The sequence below is a fragment of the Oryzias latipes genome, chromosome 3 (assembly GCF_002234675.1).
Source record: "Oryzias latipes chromosome 3, ASM223467v1".
NCBI classification, from domain to species: domain Eukaryota; kingdom Metazoa; phylum Chordata; class Actinopteri; order Beloniformes; family Adrianichthyidae; genus Oryzias; species Oryzias latipes.
This window is the reverse complement of record NC_019861.2, coordinates 22,060,143-22,081,967: the sequence shown is the minus strand read 5'-3', so window position 1 is coordinate 22,081,967 and position 21,825 is coordinate 22,060,143. Positions and strand designations below refer to the sequence as shown.

The 21,825-nt window shown below is 37.3% G+C and overlaps 2 protein-coding genes across 9 annotated transcripts in view; both read right to left on the bottom strand.

Moving 5' to 3' along the window:
• Positions 1-720: 720 nt before the first annotated feature.
• LOC101169773 (5-hydroxyisourate hydrolase) lies at positions 721-2,842 on the bottom strand. 4 transcript variants are annotated; one of them, XM_004067209.4, is made up of 5 exons: positions 2,567-2,795; positions 2,212-2,325; positions 1,971-2,110; positions 1,741-1,876; positions 721-989 (listed from the first exon to the last, which is right to left on the bottom strand). In XM_004067209.4, the coding sequence occupies exons 2-5, from the start codon at positions 2,251-2,253 to the stop codon at positions 900-902; spliced, it is 408 nt and encodes a 135-aa protein (XP_004067257.1). In that variant the 5' UTR covers positions 2,254-2,325; positions 2,567-2,795; the 3' UTR covers positions 721-899. The 4 variants fall into 4 exon arrangements, with proteins under 4 accessions (XP_004067257.1, XP_011490028.1, XP_011490033.1 ...); XM_011491726.3 differs by having other exon boundaries at positions 2,252-2,325; positions 2,567-2,794; XM_011491731.3 differs by lacking the exon at positions 2,212-2,325 and having other exon boundaries at positions 2,714-2,842.
• A 681-nt stretch (positions 2,843-3,523) lies between these two features.
• The window catches only part of LOC105353573 (heterogeneous nuclear ribonucleoprotein C), a 53,421-nt gene continuing 35,119 nt past the window's right edge, over positions 3,524-21,825 (bottom strand). For 2 of the 5 annotated variants that reach the window (XM_020714547.2, XM_011491709.3), the window contains 5 exons: positions 20,229-20,282; positions 14,722-14,891; positions 7,583-7,696; positions 6,462-6,619; positions 3,524-5,291 (listed from right to left, as the gene is read on the bottom strand). In XM_020714547.2, coding sequence (XP_020570206.1) covers positions 5,256-5,291; positions 6,462-6,619; positions 7,583-7,696; positions 14,722-14,891; positions 20,229-20,282 — 532 coding nt within the window. In that variant the 3' untranslated portion in view covers positions 3,524-5,255. The remainder of the gene's footprint in view (positions 5,292-6,461; positions 6,620-7,582; positions 7,697-14,721; positions 14,892-20,228; positions 20,283-21,825) is intronic. The other 3 variants (XM_020714551.2, XM_011491712.3, XM_011491714.3) reach the window with 2 other exon arrangements.

Here is a 21,825-nt window from a genome sequence, read left to right as displayed (position 1 = left end):
AAAGACCCATGGTTCAGGCAAAAGCAATCGAACGCTGACAGGAAATGCATTTATTTTAAAAACATAATAAATGCATTTTCTCAGTAATTTACATGTATGTAAATATTATTATTATTATTATTATTATTATTATTATTATTATTATTATTATTATTATTATTATTATTATTGTTGTTGTTGTTGTTATTGTAAAAAGCACATCGTTGCTGAAAAGGAGTAATTCAATGAGGTGACTGTAGTTATTAAAATTGATAATAATTAATTAATAATAATGTACTTCATGCGGATGAGTGCTGTGAATCATGTACCAATAGGGTTTGAATTAATACTCACTTTAGATATTCTAATTTAAGGTCTTCTTTGTCCTTTTTTATTTATTCTCTACATTGCCGCAACTCTTTTTTTATTTATTTATTGTGAATCCATAGGTGTGAGTGTGAGAGTGCATGGGTGTGTGATTGTGGACGTTCTACCCTGCGACAGACTGGCGACCTGTCCAGGGCATCCCCTGCCTACGCCCAAGTAGCCGGGATAGGCTCCGGCAGCCCCGTGACCCCAAAAGGGACAAAGCGGTACAGAAAATGAATGAATGAATGAATATTGTGAATCTAGAAGAAACGTACTGAAACATTGACAGACCTTATGGGCAACAATGATGAAGATGTTCCTTTCTTCTAATGTTTGTGATTATTGACGTAACAGACACAAAAACTAGATGTGTAGTGAACAGTTTAAAACTCTGTTTTATTGAAAATTATTGGATATTCTATCTTGAATCATTCAAAATGCTGCATAACTTCATTGACAAAAAGTCGGTGAAGTTCTTTCAATGGTTGGCACTTCCATGAATTTCCAGAGATGCCCACTCCGGTGATCCTGATGTCACACAGCGTTGATCTCTAGCTCCCCCTGTAGGTGCTGTACGAGAAACGACTCAGAAGCAGCGGGACATGGTACTTTTGTCCTGGGTCATTTATGGTGAAGACAATCTGCAAAACAAACAATCAGATAAACAAAGACAAAATATGGAGGTTAGATATAACAGAAGTCAGGAAAGGCACAGCAGATATGTCTGGTGACAGCATCACGGCAGGTCACTGTGCTGCTTGTTGGACTTTTCATTTGAAATCCAGCATAAAAAAATAAGGATAAATAAATAAATGGACCGATTTGGTGCTCTATGTCAATGAGGCAGAAATGTAATAAACCATATTTAACCTGTAAAGTAGCAGAGACCACAAAATCTTATCAAATAATTTTGGAACTAGCAGAAAATTAGATGCCAATCTGCTAAAAAAAAACACTTATTTTGCCTATGTAAATAAAGTTTTTTTCCCCCCTTAATTAATCGAATGCATCATTGTAAATAATTTCTTTCTTTTCCAGTTTCCATATGGCTGTGCTACTTGCTTGAAACACTAAGCTTTATGGCCTATTTATTATATTCTGTGGATCTGTTTCTATAAACTTGGAGTTACTAGCAGTTATGCTTTGTGATTTCTTGCTGCTGTTTTGTTGTGCTTTGTAATACGGCCCAATTATAATGACCCTAAGCTCTGTTTTGTGGTTTACTTCCACTTTAGTCAATATGTATACAGGATTTTTTGTTTTTTATTTATCATTTAGGCACACCAAAACATGTGGAATAATAAAATGATAAAATTTGCAGTCACATTAAATGCAATACAAATCTTGAAAAGACCAAGCAGTAGAAGGTGGTCCTGGTAATTCCTCACCTACCTCGACATAAGGGTAAAATGAAGTGTCTCCCAGACTTGCCCAGTACTGAGCAGTCTCAAAATGCAGTTTGTACACACCAGCTGTGAATAGCTCTTTGGTGATGAGACCAGGATATCTCCCGTCAGCATTAGTGATCCTATTGGGAAAACATGTATTTTGGTATTAATGTGCATGACACTATTTTTCAGTGTTTTTTCATGCTGTTCATAAAAAAAAGTTTAGATTATTACCCAGTATTTAATAGCTGCCAGGTTTTTGAGGAAGGATCTTGTCGATAAAGTCTGAGAGTCACATTTGATGCCGGGACTCCCATTGCGACATTCAGCACATGAGTGGTCAGCGGACTCTCTAAGCTGGCCATTGTTGTGATCTGAAGAACAAAAAGCCGGAATCAGAATCAGTTTTTAGGAAATACTCATTTAAAAAATGTTTCTTTACTAATTCCAAATATCAAATAAATTCTATAAATACTTTCAGACAATCACAAAGCCAGTCTAGGATGTCTGCCCACATTGTATTTTAGACACTCTGTGCACATGCAGCGTGGAAGACAGAGTTAAATCCTTAAAGACACAGTTTTTCAGCCTGAAACAGACATAATATGAAATTTAAAAAGATACCAGCTAAATGAAAAACAAAACAAAAGATTTATCTAATTAATTTTAAGGGTGAAATGTAAATGAAAAGTTGTTGTTCAATTTAATTACAATTTTTGTATAAACGACCTGTTCATACCTCACATGATTGTAAACGGAGAGATCTTAATAATTAGTTCAAACAAAAACTAAACGTTTTTTTCTTTAAAAAGTTAATAAAATTTTCTTACCTTATTTTCAGGAGAAATATGACCTTTTAGCTGCTGCAGTCTGAATGTACTCATGCTCGCTAACTTATAAAACCTAAACTATGTCTGCAACTTTCACGGTTGAAAAAAATCAATTATATGGTTTATTCAACATAACCTTTTACTCACATTAATTCCATGAAGTTCTGGACAAGGCTTTATTCATTTAAACATTCAGAGCGCCTGCTCTTATCTCTTTTTTGTCAACAGTGGGCCCGGTTATGCAAGGCCTCATTTTGTCACACTTGGTTTGCAGCACTTTGTACTTTTTGGACACAGATAATCAAAGTGTGTTGCCGTGGCGACGGGCCCTGTCATGGTTAGCACAACAAATGCCTTTGAGACAACAAGGTCTTTGGTTTTAAATGACGTAAGCAAGTGTGACTCCATGACCAATGAAAACCTCAAACATTTGGCATAAATTACCGGTATATAAATGAATAAATTGAAAAATAAGATGACATTTATTATTGCATTGTTTACTTATAACAATTTGATATACGTTTGTACAATGTGCTTTTATTTTCTATGGTTAGATGGTTAGGTAACTCTAAACTGTTTCCTCCTTTGTCCTTTTTGCTTGCTGTCTCGTTGGCATTGATGACTTTCCAGAAAAATCCAGAGCTGGTAGAAAAGCTGGAGGTTGGACCTTTTTTTTTTTTCTCAGACAAACATTATATAATTTTGGGTTTGTCTCAGAAGAAGTTGAAAAATTAGTAAGCAGATTGAAACTTATAAGAGTCCTCCTGAATATTCTGCAGTTCTAATAGTCATTTGCTTGTTTGTGGCTTTTCACATAGCTGGAGTATATTGTGCAATATTTTACAGTATCTTTTAAATGATCCTGCTGTAATCTAAGACTGCAAACGGTCTCATGGACAACATGTCATTCATCAAATACAGTTACACACAATGTGAGTACTAATGAGCACAGCCTAGTGTAGGTCAGAGATCTTTATTAAACCTTCTGAGAAATGACAAAAAAAGAGATGTGATTTCAAAGATATGTATGGTCACATGACCAGAGGGTACATCAACTGGCTCTCCTTTGATTTTGATGCACCAAACAAAGAGATATGTATTCACTAGCTCCTGTTCTGTTACGTTTGGACTATTGCACAGAACGGAAAATTGTGTTGTTTATAAAGAAAGTTAAAAGAAAGTTAAAAGTAGATTTTTCACCTTTTTTTTACAATATTCCCTCCTTTCCTTTTTTTTAAGCTTAATTTACATCAGTTTAATGTAGATTTAAAACACATTACAATATGCTGCTTTTATACATGGTATGAAAATACTTTTACTACAATTACAATGAGCATTTTTAATTAACTTGAATGTAAAATTTAAATAGAAACATGTAACACCATAGAAATTTTGTGTAATAACATCCATTAAGAAAAATAAAAAAAATAAAACCCAAACAAGTAAAAAAAAAAAAAAAAAGCTAAACAATTACAGTAATGTACACAATAATACACAACATTACACAATAAAATGGGCTTTTGCACATTTTTAAATGCCAAACACATGAAGGAAGAGATTGTGAACATTTTCTTCAACACGCTTCAATTTTTTAATGTTGGGATATTTCCTGTACAAATTCATCTAGATAAAAAAGCTTCATGTGCTTAATGACAAACCTTACAATTAAAATACTATGGAGGTTTTTCAGGGTAAAAAATTAGAATAGGAAAAAAAACTTAACGAGAGGTCTTTTTGCAAGTTTGTTTTGACACAAAAAAAACCCTTTAAAATACCATATGCACATGATTCCAGTTAGCCCTATATCTAAAATGGACGTGTCTGTAAGAATTTTCTTTTGCATATGTCCAATGTGTGATGCATTCAATATTTAACAATCATATAAATGAATACAAAACAAATATTTCTCCCCTTTAAAAGAGCTGTAAACAACAGTTAATCTTTCAGAGTTTTTCTTTTAACATTAGCTGCTTTTTCACTCATTGTTAGTCCATGCTCTTCAAAGAAATGTAATTTTTTTATTTCTGTTGTTTTCTGCCTCATTCTTCTGTGTGCACAGAATGTGTGCTTTGTTAACTCAACCTCTCTCTCGTGCACTCCCCATGTCCTCTATCATTATATTTTTACACATGGACTGTACAACATTTCCAAATATTTAAACTGCAATAAATACAACTTTAAATCCTTTCAAAGAGTTTTAAAACTGGGCCCATAATTGATAATTTTTTTGACTATAGGCTTCAGATGAGAAAACAGTTGCTAAAATTGGTTGTTCTGTTGTCTGTTATTGTTTGGGAAATAGTGCTCAAATGCCATTAGGATAACTTTAACCAACTTTTCAAAATAAAATTAGGAAACGAAGGATTAAAAGATAATCCCTAAAGTTGTAACATAGTTATCACAGTTTACTAACCAGATAGGACACCTCTCTCCCACTCCCCTCTATCTCCCTAATGTCCTTTCAGAACAACCTGATTTATTCTTGTCAGTTTCATGTGCAGGTGGAAGTGACAGTTTAAGCTGCGTCAGTGTTTCAATGTCATGTATAATCCAGTTTCAATAATGCAATAAAATTGACTCTACCATCTGATTTGATTTTCCTGCAATAAGCCTCTGAATTAGATGTTAACCAGAAGGTCTCTTCCTCCATGTTTGGCACTTTATCCACTTCGGCTCTAATATTTCTCCTTCATATTTCTTCATCAGGATCAGTGTGGTTGCTCATCTGTAACAAAAAATAAATGCATAAACATATAGGAATATCAATGATCAGTTGGATTTTACACCTAAATGGTTTGTGGGTAAATGTTTGGTGGCACTGCAAGAAATTCCTCTCAGAATTATTAGGGAACAAATGCAGGCCACAAATAAATGGGGGGGGGGGGGGGGGACCACTAAAAGTCCCACTCCTATGATATTTTGATCTCTTTTCAAAGCGTTCCCAGTGGTCTTCTGATTATGATTCTACCTTTTCTAAGTAAAATCAAAGACTTGTGTCGTTTTCTAGGACATAGTTTCTGCAGAGCAGCAGTAGTTCATCAGAAATTCAGAGTTGTGGGTGGAACTGTTGACGCGGAGTAAGCCCGCCCCTACTTCCCATCAACCGTCTCAAAACCTCTCACACCCCCAACCTAACATTAGCGGTGCAACAAAAATGATGAGCAATATTGGAGCTATGCAGCCGTACAGTTTTGATCGAGATGTCGAGCTGCGAGGATCACATAATTTGTTGACAGCGTAATTTGTGTGAATTTGGAAGTTTGTCACTGCTGGACTATTTAATGTATTAATTGTTTGGACTGTATGGATGGGAAACCTGCAGAAGAAGGAAATAAATAATTCGCAACGAAGCAGAAGTTTGGACTTTTACTGGAACGCGTGTCTGACAGAGAAGCCGGAGCTTAGCCCACGGTGGCCCTCAACGCTGTTTGGCCACAACATAAGGTCCACCTAACATGGCTGCACCTCAGTCCACTTTGAACTGTATGTGTGTATTTCTGTTGTATGTCTGATCTGATCAGAACGACATTTTGAACATCAGTTGTGCATATGACAATAAATCAGATTCGGATCTATTTGACTGCAAGTGGATGCATCAGAATGGAGTGGAGCGGGGTGCTTGCCGTTGTAGTTTCTACATCACAAATAAAATCTTTTTCCAGTTGCATTTTTTGTCTGCTCCTGAGTCACAACAGTCTGAACAAAGAAATAATCAGAAATGCAATTTTAATCTTAATTTTCTTTATATATGTCCTTGAGAAAAATGCCACAAGAACATGTTATAAGTACAGCAAACATGATTTTCATTGGAGTTGTTCTTAAAAGACTTTACTACCAACTACAACACCTTTAATCACGTGAATTGAATAAAGAAATGCATTTCCAAAATGCATACCATGATGTGCTCATCGTCTCGCATGCTGAGGTCAGGGCTGCCTTTGTAGATCCGGTGACGGGAACTAGGTGGGGACAGGGAGGAGACTGAATGCTCGGGGCTGCTGGCAGATACAACATAAGGTGAGCCAGCCGAACTGTCCTCTCTCAGGGGAGAACCTAGAACACGGGAAGAAATAAGTCTGGAGTTAAAAAGCATAAGCTTGAAAGGAAAAGTTCTCCTGACCTCGTATCTGATAAGAGACACAACACAAGAGTGGGAGTGACAGGATTGAAGGACAGATGTGGAGATAGTAAGGAAGCGGGGTCAAAGACAGATCTGGATGGAGAGAGCCAGGAGAACTTGAGGGGAGATAAATTAATATCATGATGAGAGCTATTAATCGATGGAGGTCATGTGTGGTGGACACTGGAAACAACGCACTCAAACCACTAAGGACTCTGGACACATTCTCTTGCTTAACATATCGTATACCTTAGGTGCATTTAACTAAAGCTATTACAAGGACTTCAAGGTTAAAGCCTTGTCTTCAGTTAACAGCACTTTTGCAAAGCACTTAATAAGGACGTGGAGCTCACAGGAGGATGGAGAGCACCAGCTCAGTGTTGTTAACTGCGTTTCAGTTTATGATCTGTTTAATTAAGGCTGCAGTTCAAAGAGTTTCCTCACGTCGGGTAATAAAGCTTTGTCCTTGTCAGTCCCTGCTGCTTTTTAGGCAAGTGAAATGAAATGCAAATGTCCACATGAGGGCAGCAGCAGGACTTGGCTTTTACCCACAAGGGGCGCTTTAAGCAAAGAGTTTGCTCAGCATGTTTTATTTTGCTCAAAGCACAGAAACAAAACGCTCAAAAGACTTCTACTCCAGATGACACTGCAGTGCTTGCAATGTCTTTACTGAAGGAAAATATAAACATGATTTGATCTGTCCATGCACACAAACCCAACCCACCATTACCTGCAGGACAGATTTGGATTGGGATGGGACTAGAGGAACTAATCAAGGGTTAAAAAAGAGGTGCATCTCTATGGGTCTGTCTTAAAATGATTTTTGATGCACAGATTATCCATCATCTGATCTCACACTCATCTGTCTTGACTGTCTTTCTGAATGAGTGTCTCACCTTTGTGGTCATTCCTCTGTGAGTCCATCCTGTCAAGACTGTCAAGAAGCCCATCGATCTGTGTCTTTATCAGAGTCAGCTCCTTTTTAATCACCTGCAACTCCTCCATTCCCACTGCAGGGACAGAGGGAAACACTCTCAGTCTAGGACATTATCAGAGCCTGAATGTAGTTTCTCTCAACACCCACTCCTACTGTCAGCACTGGTTATTTACAATGATGATTGAATCAGACAAAAATAACTGCATTCACTCTCATACTTTAGGAGTTTAGAAGATTAATTAAGCAGCTCAAGAATCAAAACAGAAAACCTGACGGAGTCTAATGTTACAGAATACAATGAAAACGGTTTTGACTATTTGCTTTTTATTATATTTTAACAAATAATTTAATGTAAAAATTCATTTTTTTAAGAGTCAGAATTTGTGGTGTTTGATTTTGTGGGAAGTCAATCTCAACTCTGATTATTTGCCATCACGATGAAGCTTCTTATATTTCTTATCCTACTTTTCTCAGTTGTCAAAATTGTTTGACAACTAAAGGCTAAAGGTATTTAAAAAAATGAAGTATTTGGATAAGCAATTGAAAATAAGATATGAGGGGAAAGCAGTAAACTAATTGACAAAAAAAAGAAAAGCAAAATTGTTAGGATTACTGATTTTCACACCATTTCCTTCTTTTGGAAACAGTTTTAAAATGATTTTTCATATCATTACTGTCATCTCACAAGGAGGTCATTGTTTAAAAGGCCATCTGGAGCCTCTCTGTTGAGAGATATTCTTTCTCAGATTGCACTTTTTTTAATGCAGATTCTGCTGACTGTCGATATTGGGTTGACGAGTGTTTCTAAATTTTCTGAAAATCTTTAACTCTAAATTGTCCCCCATGACAGCTGGCAAAGCCTATAGACTTAGAATGCTCTGAAAAAGATCCAGCTAAAAATAAAAATGTTGGAGTAATTATTTTTTGCTTGGTTGTGTTTCATCTCTCTTTTTGTGTTGGTGCCCAGTTGACTAACCTTTTTTTGGGGGGAAATTTTTAAACTGCAACTTCCTGTTTATTCTTTTGAGATTTGTTCTAAGTGTTTCTTACCAGTTGTTTTACTGCTTTTGCTAATTGTTTTGGACTATTTATCCTTCCTAAATTTCTGTTGTCCCTACAGTATATCGGGCCCATGCTGTTAAATAAATGCTGTGGTTAAACGCTTTTACTGACAGTTACCAACATAGCTGTTTGTAAGTTTTATTCAACTGGTCACCTCCGTTGGGAACATGCATTATGGACATTTAGCTCAATCGCAAAAAAAACAAACAAGAAAAAGCACCTTAAAGTCAAACCTTAAAAGTTTTCCCAGTGGTATTTTATTTATGATTTTTTAGGGCCACCAAAAAAAAGTAAAATTAAATTTACGAGAAAAAATCTTGTAAATTTAGGAGAAAAAAACTCATAGATTTACGAGATTAGAGTGGAAGTGAGCATACAGTGCAGCAGCAAGTGAACGCCGCGCAGCAGCAGAGCAGACAGACCAAACTCAATTGAACAGGTGAGCTGAATGTTTATTGATAATGTTCCAAATGTTTGGAAGCTCATTTGTTTAACCCATGTGCTATCTTAGATGACCCCAACTTTACATTGACGTGTTATTCCTACCATGACAAAGGTGGATAAAGGTGAAAAGATTTCATGTAATCCATGGACACCAGTGAAGATCATAAATCACTGAAGAAAAAAGGTTCAGCGCACTGTCTAGTAGGATAGCACAAGGGTTACATTAACGATTTATTGATGTTTTATTTATTGATGGTTGGTTTGCAGGATCTCTAAAGCCCCTTGATGAAGCCGTTGGTGTTCCTGCAGCTGTCCACTTGAATCCTTTCTTCCTCCACCAAAGACAAGATCTCTACGTTTGTGTGATGCTTCCGTCTGAGGAGGAACACTTTTTGGCATTTTCAACGTTCTTATGCTAATTTTAACAAACTATTTTCATTCATCTTTGTTGTTTTATGTTGAAACGGGACGTTTCATCTGGAGGAGGGGACGTATGTAACACTGTTTACTTCCGCATTGGTGTTCGGATGACAGGTTCATGACGTAAGGTGACAAATGAACTTCAGGGTGTGTGAATGAAAAGGAGAATAAAGGCTGCAGCGGTCCTCTACACCCAATCGTGTCTCTGAGCTCCTTATTTCACATATGAAACTCCGCTTTACCGACACCGAACCCCGGAAAGCCGGCTATACTGACAATAGTTTGATTGTGAGTCACCAAAAGGTTCAGAATCTATTTGTTTTTTAAACATATCCAAAAATAAAGCTTCACAAAAGGCTCCACACATTTCATTTTCAAACTAGGCTCCGATAAACGGACAACTTTGGGGATTTTTCCTCGTTAATCTATGACTTTTTTCGCGTAAATTTATGAGATCTCGTAAATTTATTAGATAAAATCTCGTAATTTAACAGTAATGACTTTCTTTCTCGTAAATTTACGACTTAAAAGTTGTAATAAAGAAAAATTTTTTTTTTGCAAACTGGCCCTAAAACTCTGTCGTAATGATTATGCTGTATTAATCCCAAATAAAAAAAACAACTGTGTTGTTTTCTCAGACACACAGCGGAGCGGCAAGAGTTCATTAGAAATTCGCCTCTGAGTTGTGGGTGGGACTGTTGGAGTGGAGTAAGAGGACTAAGCCCAACAATCCCAACCTAACATTACCAGTGAAACAAAAGCGGTGAGCAATGTTGGAGCTTTCCAACTGTCCAGTTTTGAGCCAGATGTCATCTTAGACGGGAAAGACAAAGACGTACTATTTGGAGCAGAGCAGTGAGCTTGTGGTCCACCAACTGTAGGTTTTATGCCCTAAATAAAATCTTTTCCCATGACATTTTTTCATCTGCTCCTGCTTCACAATGATTTAGATAAAGAAATACTCAGAAATCCAACTTTAAGCCTTATTTTCTTTATATAGTTCCTCCATCATGAGAAACAGGCCAGAAGAACCTGTTAAAAACACAGTTTTCATTGGAGTGGTTCTTTAAAACTTAGTTTGATGTCAAAAATATTTTCAAGCAGATGTCAATTTTGTTTCAGTACTTCTTCCCTCAACGACAGAGGTAAGTAGCATATATTTTTTGAATAGTTGAGTTCTAACTGGTTTGACTAAGTTTCCAAAATATTTATAAATAAAAAAGAAAATCTTTAATACATGGTTTTACCACTTAAACATAAGAGGGGAAAAAAGATCATCTGTGAGGTAAAAACCTACCAGAAGAGTAAAAAGACTTTAGGCCAGATCTATTTGTTTCGACTTTGCATCTGACTTTGCATCCGACTTTGCATCCTGTTGAAGCAGCAAGCAGATGTTTATGAAGTGGATATTAATTAACTGTAATTGGAAGTAAACTCTCTCTCACACACCGGGAACTGCTTCAGTGATCATAAGCCACAATTAGTTAAAAGAGTCCATTTGCTTTCAGTTCTGTTCATGTCGTGTGGCTGTTTGGATTTCAAAATGTAATTTACATCTAAACATGGTTGCATTCTTTGCAATCTGCAGCCAGTAGCTATCTTGATGGCGTATCTACCAGTTTCCTTTGTTATTGATGAAGCCTTTGGAACATAAACTTGTTCTATCTAAACTTTGATGCTACTTATCTTGTGAGGATCGATCCTTTGCTTGGTTCTGTAGTTATTTATGTAATGTTTTATGTCTAAAGCATGTTTATTAATTTTCTGTATCTTTAACTTTCATTCTACCTTGACACCTCCCTCGGCAATGCGGATTCAAGTGACCACTTCCAATGAAAAGTCTCTATAAACATGTGTACATGTGCGTTTCATCAAAGCGTTGCTACGCAAGTTATTGCAACCATTTTGGGGCTCTACATATAAAGCACTCGGGCAATGAACGCATGTTGAAAGTTAAACCAGTTGAACTTTGACCAATCAGGGACTCAGATGTGGTAGTGGCAAATGGATGAAGTCCCTTTTAATTCACAGATGTGCCAACTGTTGGTAAATTGAGCATTGAGGAGAATTTAATAATTCAAGCCATACAAGCCATATTTATATGACACCAAGTCTTTCATATGTTGGAATTGAACTGTGAAAGAAATAGCCTGGAGCAAAACGCAACGCTTCAACATTTCAAACCAAGCCTCTTTCAACTATGGGTTAATATCAGGTAGCGACAGTCCAGTGTGAACACCGTATGCTAAAAACGTATCATTATTGCAATATCAAGCTGTGTAATATGAATATCGCTAAAGTCAGCAAAAATTGCGATAAATGGTAATCCTAAATCTGGCTTATGTGTCTTATGGCAGCTTGAAGTATTTAACCAACCAGATAAATCCCTTTATACATTTGACCAATCGAAGAACACCTTTTATGTTAGATGCTGGCCTCCTATGTTAACGAGTCTCACTGAAGTGTAATTTGTTATCCTATTTAAATTAAACTGTTGCAGTGAAATGGAAATGATGTATTTAGTTGTTTTTCTATTTGTCCATGTATCGCAAGTTTTATCGTCATCGCAATATTTATCACTAATACCGCAAATTGCGAGTTTTCCTCATATCGTGCAGGTAGCCCTAGTACGTATCATCATATGTTCACACTGTTTCTTTCGTTAATTAGCTCAGTTGCTCTGTGTTTCTTAATTATCCTCAGATTATTTAGGAGCTCTAATTACACCCTTTGCCAGGTCTTGCTGTCTTCACCTGTTAAGTTAAAAATTAGATTTTTGGTTTGAAATCCACAATCACCTTTTCTGACTGACTCACACAATTGTAGTAATTATGGGTAATTTGTGCACTTGAGCAACATTTGAAGCCCAGTTTTCTTATTGGTCTTATTTTTAGTATATGTTTAACACAGGTTTTAGACAACTAAGCACAAAAGCACACAATTATGAACATGCAGCATATAATTCGCAATGTATTCAGGCTGAGCCACAAATTTAACAACAGCCTTTTTACTAAAAGACTTTCTGTACAGACACCCCTGTGCAGGAGAGGAACAAATGACAGAACGAGGGGTCCAAAACCTTAAAAAAGCAAAACAAAGCTAACAATAAAATAAGTCATAAAAATAAAGTTTAGTTCAAATTCAGAAGGGATTTGTACAAATATGCATCCAGTTCATGACAGAACCTTAAATGTGAAAAAGGAAATCTGTCTAACACAAGAGAGTCTCAGCTTCTATTTGTTTGCTTAGCTGCTGGACAGGATAAATAAATAAATAAAACAGATAAATCTTTAAACACAATTTTGTTTTCATTTGTTGAGTTCTTAAATATTCATCCAATTGAAAATTTTCTGTAACAACTGCTGATGCATGTGGTTAAGGAGAAAAAATTGCTCAAAAGTGCGTTCAGCAGTTCAAGAGTTTTATTATTGTCAAAAAACTGGGGTTAGAAGGAAATTTCTGCTTGTTATTTTGTTTAATTTCCTAAAATGAAGAATGAGTACAGATAAAATTTACACTGGTCCTGTCCTTTTTAAAGCAAATTTAAAAAATATGGATCACAAAATGTTTATTTTTTTCTTGGTATAAGTGAAAAAATCTGCCAATGGAACTGATGGAGTTTTTCTTGTTAAGATTAATGAAATAAGTTGTGATGTTCTGTCCTTTTTAAAAATGAAATTAAGTCTAAAAATGAGCTATAAACACTGTTTTTATAAGGTATTTTTGGCTCCTCTCTCTTTGTGTGGGGTGGGGGGCCTAAGGGGTTGGGGCTTTGAGACGGGCCCAATGCTGGGGGGTGCTGTTTGACCAATCGGGAGCCAGTCTACCAGCTGTCCCTGACTTACCCTCTTCCTCATATAATCAATTAGTAGAGCGATGCGATGGTATATTATTAAGGTATTTTCCTTAGGTAATTTGAAATATGTCTAAAAATGGTGCTGCTTAAAACAGGGGTTTTATATTTTAAAGTAGGCATATTTATACACTTTTCCCTTAAATCTATTCTATTTTAAGCGCTATAACAGTCCAACTATTCTCATTTAGACTATAATCATAACACATTTTACAATACATTTATCTTAAAAACTAAATGTGAATTATTAGTCACATATTCAGGATTTATTGTCTTAAAACAAGTCATTACACGTTACAAAAATGCTACAGATAAGTTAGCCTTGTCATACTGTAATGGGATATTAAAACTAGACACAAATACTGTGTGAGATTTGATGTTATTGCAGTGTGCATCCACTATAAAGTCCAACAGACAAAGAATGAACACATAGGTGGGAATCTGTGTGAAAAAGCATTCTATTGATGCACAACAAACTATTTCCAAACGGCTTTTAAAGTGATTCGATGACATTGAGATTTTGCCCTTTTTGTTGCTTCACCTTTTCAATTGTTTTTTTTAATCTTATCCTGAGTGAGACACAAAGCTCTTGCAAGTGGGGGAAAACAAAGGCAGACATTTGGATAATTGAAAGCAATTAATTTCAAGCTTGTATGAACTTGAACACCCAAGCACAACAGCGGAGACAATGTGAAAGTCGGGGAAAGCTCAGTGATGATGCAGAATTTGGTGGTCAGCGGAACATAATTTGTGGTATTCTGCTGAGGAAATGAAAAGGCTCTCAGCCATGGCTTCCACAATAATACTATTTCAGAAATGTGGAATGGCAGTTTTTTTAATGTTGCTATTAATAAAAGGATACAGACTGTTTTGAGTTTTAAAAACCAGCAGACAACCAGATTAAGCAACTTGTGTTACTTAAGAGTTCGATCTAATATGTGTCTTGCACTAATTTTTAGTATCAAAACATTGTTAAAATATATATATCAAGCATATAAGTAAATAAAAAGTGTGCAAAAGATAGGCAAAACTATGCTTACAGTTGTCCTCAAAGAAAATCCAAATTTCTAGCCTTAAAAAACATTTGTTGCTTTGATATTTACCTTTGTCAAACATTTATAGCAAAACACATAAAATATGTTAGACCACCACTGTTTGTTTGATTAAATATGATGTTTTGAAAAACAAATCAGATAAGTATCCACTTTACTGAAGCCCTAGGCCACAATTCTGTCATGACCACCCTAAAAATGCACAACAACCTTCTGCATAACAATATTATAGAGCAGTCAAAACTGAATCTTTACCATTTTACTTACACTTATTAGCGTTTGAACAGGAGGAATGAGATCTGGAGTTTTTGGAGTTGTTTCTGTCCCGGAAGCGTCTGTTCCCAGAGGAGTAGGAGGAGGAGCGGGATCTCTTGGCCAGACTGGGTCCCTGATGTACAGGTGAGAGGGAAACTGGAACACGCTGGTAGTCATGCGACCTGCAAATGATATGGACAGTTTTGGAGAAATTCTACATTTATAACATTAGCAAGCTATGTCTCCAGCTAAACACATTAAACTGAGCAGGTGAACAGATAGCTCAAAAGATGTTTTGCAGTGATAAAAGTTGCAATTTGAAATCAAATTTTTACGTAAATATAGACAATAAGGGTCTTTACAAAAAAAAAACTTATTGAAAAGTATTAATAAAAAGTAAATTATTAGACTGCCATTGGTATTGGAAAGTTTAAATGACACTATTTTATAATACATTAGAAAAAAATCTAAACTGAATAGGAGAACCGATGGAAGTAAAACGACCTAAAAGTTGTTAGTTATACCTTAAAAATTGATCAAAAGCATAATTTTAATGACCAAACTCCACTTCAGGAGAAAAATACTCTTTTGAATAATTTAATTACGATTATGTTGTTTTTAGCCAAAATAAAAAAATAAACAAACATAGTTTTTTAGGATATAGTTTCTGCAAAGCCAGAGTAGTTAATTAGAATTTCACCTCTGAGTTTTGGATGGTACGGTTGGCATGGAGTAAGCCCACCCCCATTTCCCGTTGTCCATCCGTTTACATGCTGTCCCTTTAGCTTACAGCCTTACACCCCCAATCTAACATTACAGATGCAACAAAAATGGTGAGGAATATTGGAGCTATCCAGTTGGACAGTTTTGAGGCAGATGCCAGCTCTGACGAGGAAAACTAAGACGTACATGGATCTATAAGCGGATGCATCAGAATAGAGGGGAGCAGGGAGTCCACGTCACACCCTCAAGCTTTTCCCAACTGCATTTTTTTCTTCTGATTGACAACAATTTAAATAAAGAAATACTCGGAAATGCAATTTTAATGAGAAAAATGGCACAAGAACATGTTAAAAACACCCAAATCACAATTTTCATCAGAGTGTGTCTTTAAACAAGTCAGAAGTCATAACATGTTACAATTTTAACAGTCTTATTTTAGTTTTTTTTTTGAGGGACCATCTCCTCCAATGCCTCCTTCATGTGGATAGCTCCATGTCTATATCAGTCACTAAATGTAATTGGTTCTGTCAGGAACAATCAATAGCCCCCCAGTATGCTTGCAGTGCCACAGACGGACAGCCTTTCTGTAGTCAATCTCTACTCTATGGTGGCTACAGAAATTACATTTGAGCATGACCTTTTCCGCACAAATAGAGGTGATGTTGGGACTGCAAAAGACGATGACCTTAACACCCACCCTGACCAGATGAAGCCATGCCTTTAGTTCTTAGTCAATACATTATTTATAGATGCTTTTTATAGTCGTAGTAACCAAGAAGACAATAGAAGAACACCAATTTAGCTAAAGTTTTGACATGTTTTCATTTGGTGAACTCTAATCCAATCTAATCAATCCGAGCTCCGAGCTCCAATCAATCCGAGCTCCTCAGAGTCTGTGTATCTCTGTATCAGCGATAGTCTGAGCAAAGCTTATGCAAAGCTGGAGGAGTGGAAGCTCCTCTGTTGTATAAACTACATGGTGACATCAGGAAGACAGACTGTCAGCGGCACAGCCTCAGAGTTCAGCAGCAGAGGAGATGTGGGGATTGAGCTGTTAGCTGTTCATTTACACACAGCCTGCTTTTCTGGAGAGTTTTTCTCTTAATGGCGCCTTCAGTTGGGTCTTTCCAGTGATTTCTAGTATGCAGGATTGTACGCACAGACTGTGCATCTCTTGCCTGTCAGAATTACACTCATTGATCAGAGGATCACATGTGGATGAAGTGTATTAGGTCACCATAAGTGTATGTGGCTTAGAGGCTTGGAGTGGTGCCTGCACGGAGACACAAAGACCAAAGCCTTATGGGAGTTGAGTCTTTTAGAACAGCCTGCAGGAGAACACATAACCAGGAGATGTCACACTGGCTTTGAAGTGAATACCAGAGAACGGACGCTCAGACAATGAGAGACCGGAGACAAGGGTGGTTTACAAAACAGCTTGTGTGTATGTGTGGGAGTTTTTGTCTTTGTGGATTGGACCCCACGCGGAAAGCAGCTTTGTCAGCTCCAGTTGTTATCTCAGTGCTGAAAGACACTGTTACTTTTGTCTTTGAACAAAGAGGTGTGCGGACAAAAACGCTCATTTCTCTCTGCCCCACATATTGATAAGCGCAAGTGGCACACTTAGATACCTAAACACACAGGTGTACACACACGCACACAGAGATATCACTGACTTTAATTCAAAGGAAAATTTCTGCAGAAAAATATAAATGATCAATTTCTTTCCCCAAGCGGCTGTCAATGATAGCAAGCAGCAAGGGGAGTACTATGCCACTGAGCTTCTTCTTCTTCCACTTTCGGCTTCTCCCATCAGGGGTCGCCACAGCGAACGAGTCGCATGGTAAATTTGGCAATGTTTTACGCCGGATGCCCTTCCTGACGCAACCTTCTCAAACCGGGCTTGGAACCGGCAGAGGTAGAGAAGGGAACAGGGAGGAGCCTGGAGTCGAACCCGGGTTTCACGGACGGAAGGCGCCGCAAACCAGCACGAGCTAAACTGGCTCCCTTATGCCACTGAGCTAAAAAACAAATTGAAAATCATTGATGTGTGTTCCCAACTGAACAAAGACGGAAAATTGCAGAGCAAGAAAAAACAGGTACTGTGTGAGAAAGGTAACTGTCCGTCGTCATTCCGATGTGATGAGCAGTGTAGTTATGTGTTTGGCCCAGGGGAAAGTGGTCCCAGAGCACATCAGTGGAGGACTTATAATACAGAGATGGCTCCCTGCCTTGTTTACCTGACGACAGCTGGCAGAAGCAAACTTTCGTCCAGATTTTTCATTTTGTAAATCCCCCCCGGAACCCTGTCTACTGCGCAGGAATCCCCTTTAGTGCTGTTCAAGTGAAAGGTGCGCATTCCTTGTGTGCTCTGTGCTTGCAGCCTAAATGTTAGAAATGAGGAAATAGGAGCATAGTTTGTGTGGACATCCTATGAGTGTCCTATGGGCACTTACGTATCACCTGTAAACCCCATGCCTACAGCATTTGTGTGCGGTCAGGAAGGAGCCAGACCTAGAGTGCAGCATAAGGGCACCTGAACAACATTGTCACCCGTACGTCATAAGTGGGTGTAACTTGCAATCGCCTTAGAAAAACTTTACGTCACACTTACCACACACACGATAATAGCCAGTTCCATTTTCTGCAGCTGCACCTGGCTACGACCCTCCTCAGGCCCGGACAACCCAAAAACCCGCGGCACCTGTTCGGGTCGAGCCCCGTACGGGTGCATGCGACTATGGCATTAACTTGAAACATTACATAGAAACTTGGTGCAGCTGCTAGTGATGAAAATATATTTTGAAATCATAGTTTCAGGAAAAAAAATACATTTTTGGGGTTTAAACTTGAAGTATTTAACAAACCAGATAAAAAAAACAGCCTCAAAGAACATCAGAATCATAAGATATTGCAATAACATTTTTTACCTGGGATATGTTTTCTTCGGGCCCATATATTTGTGCTAATGCAAAAATATTGGTGTAGAACATGATCATTTTAGAAAACAGAGGAGAAGCACGAGTGTTATTAGGACGTTACTCAGACTCCCATAGTAAATATTGGACACTCTAATTAAAAATATATTACAAATCTCTCATCTGGAGTCTCACTAAGGTGCAACATTCCAAAACATTTGGTAGAAGAACAAGATCTTCTTATCATAGCACTAAAAGCTGCCTCTAAAGTTGTCAGAAAAAAAAGTCTCCAAGATTCTGGACAACCACACTTTCACTCTCTCCTGTGGGGAAAACTCTGACAACTAAGAAGGACATTTTGACATTTTAACGACCATAAACAAATCACTGTCTGCATTTGTACACACCTTTTATTACATTATTTTGTGTCTGTTGTTCTTCCTGCCAAAAACAAATCAAACCGTCCCTCTGTCCATAATAAAAGGAAGTAAAATTACTGCTATAACTCAAACTTAATTATCTTAACTTCATAACCAAGCCATTAAAAGGAAAGCTAATCACATCAAAGCTGATTTCATTTGGCCCCTTGATATTTTTCTGAGTTCCCACCATCTGATTACCATAATAAAATCCCTCTGGCCAGTGTAACTGCTCACCAAAACCCTTTTATTGCAGCATGTTAAATTATTATCATAATAAAAATTTCCCACTTCTATTAATTCTTTATTACTAGAAAACATAAAAATAAAGTTAACAAACAGTTTTGTAATTTGTCCTATTTGTTATCTCAATTTAGCAATAAATGAACCTCAAATACTTTCTTCTGACATTGGTGTATTGTTAAATTGTCCGATAGATTTGCTTTCGTGTCCAATGTTTGGTGTTGTTGCTATACGTTGAGTCAAGATGCAGGTCATTTTCTGTCATGAGTCCTAGTTTTCCTTAGTTTTAATCCTCCCACTGGAAAAAGTCTGCAGTGCTGATCAAACAGCTGTTTAATCCTGATAATGTAACTAATGACCGCTGAATGAAGACTCATCTTATACACAAAGAATAGACATTACTCTCTTTAAATAAAGGGTTAGATTAAAAAAGCTACTCAACAGATTTGGAAAACTGTATATGCTTTGTTTAAAGTTGAAAAGCTATGGTTAATAAAAAATTCTTGAAGAGGCCTATGATCAAAAATAATCCATTTATATATATATACTTTAGTTTATAAATTAAAATAATTTTCACTTGTTTAACAGAACTGAACATTCTTTGACCGTTAAGCTGCATTCACAATGGCTGCGTCTACTCGTTTTCAAGCAGCCACTTTCAATAAAAAGTCTATGCAAATGCGTGTAGACCAGAATTCCAGACTACCACATCCGGAATGCTTGTGATCGCACTCGTGGGCGAAGGTATGGGACATCCTGGACAGGTTTCCAGTCTGTCGCAGGCCCAGAATTTAAACACCCAGGCACACTCACGTCCACATGTAGAGACAATTTAGAGTAAAAAATTAACCTGTGAAGCATGACTGGACGGAGGGAGGAAGCCAGACTCCCCAGAGATAACCCACGCATGCATGAGGAAAACATGCAAATTCCACACAGAAAAGTCCCCCATTGATGTTCTGTTTCAAGTCCCCCACCCGGGACTTGAACCGGGGGCCTTCTTGCTGTGAGACAAGAGCGCTGACCACTGTGCCACTGCGCTAAAAAAGTAGATTATGTAAAATTTTAAGTGTTTAAATACAGACTCCCTGCTGCAACAGGCAATGCAATAAGAACCAAAGGAAACATGATAGCTCTTATGCCATTTTATTTAGGATATCTTCTTGAGCTTCTGGTGCACCAGTGAATATTAAATTGAAAGAGCTGCTGACAGTACCTGTCATAGTAGTCCTCCTGATAGCTGTCATAGTCCAGATCAAACTCAGATCTGCTGGAGAGAGCAAAAAGTTGAATCAACCACTATTTTTGAAGTTTTGGTGCCATCATTCACATAATACCACATAAGCCATAGAACACTGGAGTGCAGCCCCTAATAAATTGTTTTGAGAATATTTTAATACAGCTGTATTTTTTCATCTGAAAAATAAAAACCCAACACAGTGTATGTTATTAAGCCAAACTAGAAAGAAAAGCTGGATTTGTCCTGCTGCAGCATCCAGGTGGAAAAGCTACAAAAATGTGGTTATGCTCTAACTATACAACCGACTGGAGACCTCAGAGTGTGAGCTGAGTTGGGTAAGCAGTGAGGCATGCAGCGGTGTGAAAGAAAGAATCAGAGGCAGGTGAGTGATGTGACAGTGAACATAAATGGGCTGGCAATCCATGCATACCTCCAGAACAGGTGGAGGGGAGCGAAGTGACTTTAAGCTTCGGCGAGAAGAAATTCTGGCCTGTCAGACCTCAGCATTCCTCCATAATCCCACCATGAGGTACTGATAATCCCTGCGTGCAGCTCACCCTCCTGCTGCCTCCTAGTTTGTCCTCCTCCCTCATTTGCCATTGTTTACCTGTATCATTCAATCATTTATCTGCTATGTCTTTTCTTTGTTTACTCCGACCCCTTTGACTCAGTTAGTCAGCCTCAAAGTCCTTTGATTTTTTTCGGCTACAACTGGACTGTGAAACATTCTTTATTTACAACTCTATCGCCACAAACAGATACAAAGACCACTATGGTTTTTTGTATCCTGCAACCAATTGATCAGAGATTTTTCATTGAAACCTGACGTGGACTGCAGGTGAAATGCACTGGATAACAAAGAACAAGGAACAGAGCAAAAACAATCCTGGCTGTAGTTACTTGAACAATGCATTAAAACAAATATGAGTAATTTAAACAACAAGCTTCTTTTTAGTTACTTTAACAACAAAAGAACTTTAATTTAACTCACAAAACTACAAAAATCCTTGTCTGTGGCATTTCTTTTGTTTGTTTTTTTACCCTGTGGCATGACATTTTTGTTTTTATTTTCCATCATTTAAAACAGGATACACTTACAAAACAAAACAATAAAAAAAAACAATATGAAACACACATGACCATTTTAATAAACACAGTGTAATTTTTTTCATGAATATCTTGTTCAGTAGAAACCGCCATCTCTGTTCTAAGATAGTTTTGCAAACTGATACACACACAACACTAGAAATAAAAAATAAAAAATGTTTTGTGATCTGTCTGACTTAATGGTCTCCAACCTGTTTTATGTAAGGAATTGTCCTGATTTAATGTGAAAATAATAGTATCTCAGGAAAAAGATTCAGGTGAGCAAATTAATACTTCTGACATTTTCATGCACACCTGTGAGTCGGAAAAACATCCATAGCCTTGCATTCTCCCTGTGTACTTCGCATGGATCTGGAGTGTTTGTCTATCTTGAAGTGGACTGTAATCACATCTCCTCCTGCACTGCTCAGACAGAACCTTCTCTGCCTCATGCCAGCTGCTTTCAAAGCTCAGGGGACAGAAGAGC